We start from the raw sequence: 6,645 nt of genomic DNA, 5'->3' as shown, positions 1-6,645 counted from the left end.
TGGCTGCCTGTCAACTTTCTAACAACAATAATAATAATAATAATAATAATAATAATAACAACGGCAACGCCGTCGGTGATTTACCCTCTCTGAATGCGGAAGCACGTCCACCGCCGCCATCATATCACACGGCCACAACGGCAGGAAAAATTTATCATCCGAATACAAATACATGTCATATAAGCCAAGAAGTCAACACGTTAACGGCAGGTACAGTAAATGAGGGATTGCCAGCACCACGTTTAAGTGCTTATGAGCAATTTCTAAAATTGTCAGCGCAAGAGTATACAGTAGCTGCTGATAATGCGGCCCTTAATTTAAGTTCAGCGGCGGCAGCGGCCGCCGCCATGGCCGCAGCAGCTGCGGTAAATGTCACAGGCGAAGCGAGTAACTCTGCAATGGTTGGCGGGAGTAATGTTATTTCACATAGTAACATAATAGGCGGTAATACAGTTTTGATCAATAACGGTGACAGAGACTTGTCGTCTAATATCGCGGGTAATGTTTGTGAACGTAATTAAAAAGATGGGGAAATTTTCGTGATTTCGACTTGAGGAAAAATATCGTTTAAAAGTTATATCAGGAAAAGTCTACTTTTCAATACACGTTTTAAAATAATTTCGTTAAAAACAAATTTTAAAAATTTTATTGTTCTTAAAATGCCTCTGCTATGGGTATTCAGATCGAAGGACTATATATGTGTCCACTTAAATTGATTTGCAGGGAGGAAAACTGTTAGGTTTAGTAGAGAACTAAAACAATTTTCAAACATGTGCCACTACAAGTGAGTATATTGAAAAGTTTTTTTGAGGTTTAAAAAGTTTCGTTTATCAAAAATTTGGCATTTCCAAGCAAAGATCAGAAGGAAGAAGAAAATGATTTAAAAAAAGTTTTCAAAATAGAATATATTTGAACATCATAGGCGGAATGGCATTCATTGAAGGCTTGAGAGAGAGAGAGAGAAGATTTCTAAAATATTTTCGTAATAAAAGCTTCTAGGACAGATAATTTTCATAAAAGGAATTTCATATGAAAACATGTTTCATATGCTTATTAATATTGATAAAGATTTTAGAAAATTTTTCCCTACTAATGAATTGGTTGGTGTGTTCCGAAATCTGCTCACAAAAATAGCCAAAAATTTAAAAAATAAGTTTTAGAAATTTCTTATAGAAATTTTCAAGCTATTTTTCTATCTGTACTTTGATGAGAGTGCAATTAAAAATGAGTTAATTATATTTCATATTCAAAGAGATTAATTTAAAAACTTTTGAAAAGTTTTGAAAAATTTTATGCAATTTTATAAAGCTTTACGAAAAAGTAGCATGCGCAACATCTCAGAATTATTTATTATTATTTTCAGCAAATCTTTTGAAGATTTGAAAAGCGTTTCGCTAAAAAAACAAAAAAAAAAAAACAAAAAAAAAATGCAATATAATATCCAACTCCGCCCATCCGAAAGTGTAAATATTCTTGACAAACGTAAAATTTCGCTTCAATTCAATTAAAATCGTGATCGTCCGTTCGCCTGTTCGGCCGCTCATGTACAAAAATTAAATGAAAACCTGAAACTTAATAAATACGTTCCTTATTTAATCCATTAAGCAAAAATCTTTAGTGACTTGAACGGTGTAAGGTATTTTCATCTAAAATCCGCGGCATACCATATATATCGATCTTCGAACTATTTATTAAAGCCAGTTGTTATAAGTTGAAAGGGATAGCAAAAGCAACTTGAGCATGAGCAACTTAAACGATTCATGTAAAACGAAAATGGTATTACTTTGCCAAGCATGTGGTCCCGGCACTCAATAATTAATTAAGTCGTATCATCATTTCGATCTCTTTAGAGACTTTTTTAAATAATAATAATAATAATAATAATAATAATAATAATTAGCCTGTACATGGATATATGTACATAGTAAATGTGCTCAAACGAACGGGCGAGGATTCCTTTCGATATGGGTACCCTGATTATTCTAAATTTTGATGTACATTTCTTTGAAAATTTGCAAAACAAAAATATTTAAGTTAAGCTTTAATTAACTTCGTTTATTTACTCGTGAATAAATATCGGCAAAGTAGACGAAATTTAAAATGCTTTATTCAATGTTCAACGACTATTCAAACGAATTGCGAAAGAAAATAATTTATATTTAACATTTTGACAAATAACAACAACAACAAGAAAATGAAAACAATTGTATTTACATCCCGATTTCCATTTTTGTTTCTTCTCAACTCGTTGTCTCAACAAAGAAATAGGCACGAGATTTACATTTTTTTCCTTTCCCTTGCTTTGCTTTCCTGTCCTTTCCTGTTCATTCCTTTCAATAACGATTATAATAAGAAATCTATATATAAAATGTAAAAACAAAATGATCTCAAAAATATTTAAAACTAATTATATTAATAAATGATTTAAACTGTTCTTTTTTTTTTTAACAACAAAATACATAAATAATAAAAAAAACAATAACAATAATAATAATCGTATAACATAAAACATGAAGCGCATATTGAAGAGATCAACACAAAATTTCCCCGAACGGCATTGGTTATGGAATAAATATATACGGATTTTTGTTGCGTCCCGTTCGATATTTTTTTCTTTTGCTATATAAAACGACTACATTATATATATGACTATAACTAAATATTTTTTTTTTTTCTTGTAATTCACTAAATTGTATAAAACATAATTAATTTTTCAATTTCATTTCATTATCATAATTTGTATTTTTAACTTTTTTTCATAATTTGTGCATTAACTTAAATTAGTTATGAAATATGAAAAAATAAAACGAAAAAGAATATTATGTAAATGTATATGTATGTGTAATATTATAAAGTAATTACTTTTTTAAGTAAGATTTCAAATCGTTAAACCTTAGCATATATATATATATATATATATATATATATAGACATATATATATATATAAATATAAATATATATATAAAGTAAAACTATTAAGTATAAAAACAAATTGTGTTTTACAAGACACACGTGAGTTAAATATTTGTGTAATTATTGTAAAAAAAAAAAAAAAATTCATTTTATTATGAATTTGAACCATCCACCGTTTTATAAACAAAATTTACTTTATTTTTATTTTTTGCTATTAATTAACAAAATATATTCTTTATTATAATAAATTTTATTATAATTTCTTTTTTATACATTAAAATATTTTATTATGATTTTTTTTTTTATAATTTTAAGTATTTTTTTTAGTATTTTTTATATTTTATAATTGCGAAAAAAAAAAAATCAAATAAAACAAATTAAAAAATAAGTTGAAAATTTTTATTTCACAAAAATAAGTTTTAAGAGAAAGTATTTAAAAACATACACCTTAACAATCATTACAGCTTATATTACTGTAATTACATTTGAGATAAAGAAAAATAAAAGAAATAAATAAAAAACTATAAATGTATCATTATTTCTACAAACAACAAAAACAACCACAACTTTTTCAAAAAGTATCTAAACGAGAGTAACAATAATTTTACGTTTTAACAAGAAATAAATATCTTCACATATATATATATATAAATATATATATGTATATGTATAAATACCGACTAAGCATTATTAACACACAACATCAAGTATTTAAAGAAAAAAAAAATAAAAATAAAAATAAAAAAAGAAATATGGAAATAAAAGCAAAATTGAAATTGAAATTGAAAAAATCTTCAGCATAACGCAGGTAGAACAAGTGAGAAAAATAAAGAAATAAATAAATTTATATAAATATTTCAGAGTTATTCTCTTTGAATTAAAACTGTGTAAACTTACGTCGATAAGCGATTGTTTTCAAAATACTCATGCCCACCACAAAGTGCATATTGTATACACCACGAATAGTTGTAATGAATTGTAAAATTACAATCGGATTATGTTTCTCTAACTGGCGTGAGCAGGAGAAGTGATTTCGACTTGTCCGCCTGCTTGCCTAACTATCTGTCTGCCCTTTTCATATAAGCACAATCACGATCGCAATAGACGAACTATCCACAATTACAATATTATTTTATCGTTCTCCTCGCATTATGTTCGTAATTTAATAAAATCGTTCTTCTTAGTCCGGCATTTATTTATCATAAATCAAGCGGAAATTTATAGTTCTTAGTTTGTACGAAAAACAAAAAAAATATTTCCCAAAACCCAAAATTGAAACATACACGATGTATATACGATATGGAAGATCACAACCCATATACGCTTTGGTTGTAGGCTATGCGATTTTCAAAACGTCCGCTCGTTTACATTGTAGTTTGCGAAACTCTGAAATATTTTTCAATACCTTTCAAAACAGCAGATCAGCATAATTTACAAAGTATCACGAGATGAATCAAATTTGACGAATATTAAGAAAACACAAAACAAAATTAGTGCCTATGACAGACAAAAAAAAAAAAAAAAAAAGCAAAAAAGAGAATAATGTAATAGAAAAACAATAATATAGTTAAAGAGAAAAAATAATGCATAATTTTAAACAACAACTTGAAATTATGCATTAATAAAACATGTATTTATTAAAAAAAAAAAAAAAACAAGCAAAAATAAAAAATAATGAGGAAAATTTAAGATGTGGTATAAGGAAAGGTGTTCCAAAATGAATTGAGATTTTTTAATGTTTTTAATAAAAACTGTTATGGGCGACCAAGAAGAGATTCGTTCTGTCTTAAATGCCAATGCTAGACTTTGAATTTAAAAATGCTTAAATCAATCAATCAATTCATTTTGGATCTCCTTGTATATATACAAGAAGTAAGGAACTGTGAGATGGCAGCAACTTTCAATATACCCTAAAACAACAATGTAAGAATAACATTTTCATACATTTTTTGTGTTGATTTATTTACTTATTTTTACTTTTTTTTTTTTTTCTCTTCTAATTCAAAATATCCTGCTGTACTACCGATATTCTTGAAATGTTGGAATTTGTGTTTTCTCAATTTTACGGTATCACGGAGTACACACTGAAGCTAGAAACTTTGTTTCTAAAAGTGCGGATAAGCCGAATGAATAGCGAAATATTGCAGACGTACGCTTACTGTTTGAAGCCCTGACTTTTTTCAAAAATTAGTCTTTCCAAAACGGAAATCTTCATGCCAGGAAAAAATTCGTAGTAAATTCTTCGAATTCTATATAGGTTCCGTTTGGTCTAACGTGAAGTCCTTTCATGAATACAAACTGTTTTCTAAGAAAAAATTAATTGTATTTTTTTTTAATTTAATTTCTTCTCTTGTGTTATTTAACAGTAAACTTAATCCACTTCATATGATTTCACCCGAAGGGTTAAAAAAAAATTCAAAGTTTGTATTACACATGCCTTGCAAGGCGGAAGTGAATTAGACTCTGCTGTTATGAAAGTGTTAAGGGCGGGCTCTGTACGCGGCGATACAAGTAAAGGAACTGTGCTCACATATCCTTCTTTTTTTTTTTTTTGTTTGTTTGTTTACTCTCAGCTTGGCAGAGATCTGTCTGTATGTGATCATCAAGTTTTAATGTTTTTCCCCTAGCTGAGAAACAGAAAAGGAATAGAGGCTTAAAAATAGCAACAGCACATATCCTGGATTGTATGAGAGTAAAGCAAATATATTGTTTTCGATGCATTGTCTGTCTGTGTTCTAACAGCGCTTAAAGCTTTCGAAAAGTTGTTGGAAGATCTTAGGATTTCTAGCTGCTTGATCAGTAAATTAATACGTGTTCGACGAATTCTTCTTTTTGTTAGACGGTTAGGCTAGGTTTGCCATATTCACTTTCAACACAACTAAGTGCTAACACTTACTTAGACTTGTGGTAAAGGTATACTAATGGCTTCTGCAGCTATTGGAATAGCGCTGAAAAGAAAGTTCGAAGCGTAGCGAAGGTCGAGCTGTTAGCATACGAGGAACATTTACCAAAATGAAATTTGTCCTCGGAGCGAAGACTTATGATTATGCGCGATCCGCTAGCTTTAGTATAGTATTTTCGTAAGCGGTAGTCCATGCACTTCAACCATAAAGAGCTTAGTATGTTAACGAATAATTTTCAAGAGCATGTTTTCTGCTATGGATTTATTTGATGAAAGTCACCGAAAAGAAATTTTGTACATAGACCAAAATACAATCCCAATTTTGTACTGCTATTAGCAATAATTTTTATAAAAAAGTAATTAAATCGAAATTCAAGTCGTTATATAAGGTCTGCAAGAGAAACAACTAATTATCGATCGGTCGAAGAGAGTAAAATGCACGACATTAAGCTTTCGATTTTATTGCTTAAAAAGAAAAAGCCTTAATATCTTTGTTTTTCATTTGTTTAATAAAGAAAAAAAATGTTTTTTTATTCTCTTTATTCATCTCTTCTTTATGATAATTTTGTAAATTACTTAAACGCAAACATTTTCTTTTAAATCTTTAAAATAATTGATCTGTAATTTAAAATATTAATGATTAAGCTAAACTTATTTCTAAGACTATCATGGAAAAAAAGGAATAAAACAAAAAAATAAAATTAAATAAAAAGATTAAATAAACAAATAGTAATAAATAAAAAAAAAAAAATAAAAAAAAAATGAATTTAAAAGAGAAAAAATTAATAAAAATTTTCAAGTTTCTACTGTTTTTTCTAAACAATTTTTT

General features: G+C 28.0%; 1 protein-coding gene across 1 annotated transcript in view; it reads left to right on the top strand.

Moving 5' to 3' along the window:
• The window catches only part of LOC119644841 (homeobox protein 5-like), a 1,202-nt gene extending 681 nt beyond the window's left edge, over positions 1-521 (top strand). Inside the window, exon 3 of the mRNA XM_038044601.1 lies at positions 103-521. Within this exon, the coding sequence (XP_037900529.1) occupies positions 103-521 (419 nt within the window). The remainder of the gene's footprint in view (positions 1-102) is intronic.
• The last annotated feature ends 6,124 nt before the right edge of the window (positions 522-6,645 follow it).

The sequence above is a fragment of the Glossina fuscipes genome, unplaced genomic scaffold (assembly GCF_014805625.2).
Source record: "Glossina fuscipes isolate IAEA_lab_2018 unplaced genomic scaffold, Yale_Gfus_2 0, whole genome shotgun sequence".
NCBI lineage: Eukaryota > Metazoa > Arthropoda > Insecta > Diptera > Glossinidae > Glossina > Glossina fuscipes.
This window is presented reverse-complemented; position numbering and strand designations above follow the sequence as displayed.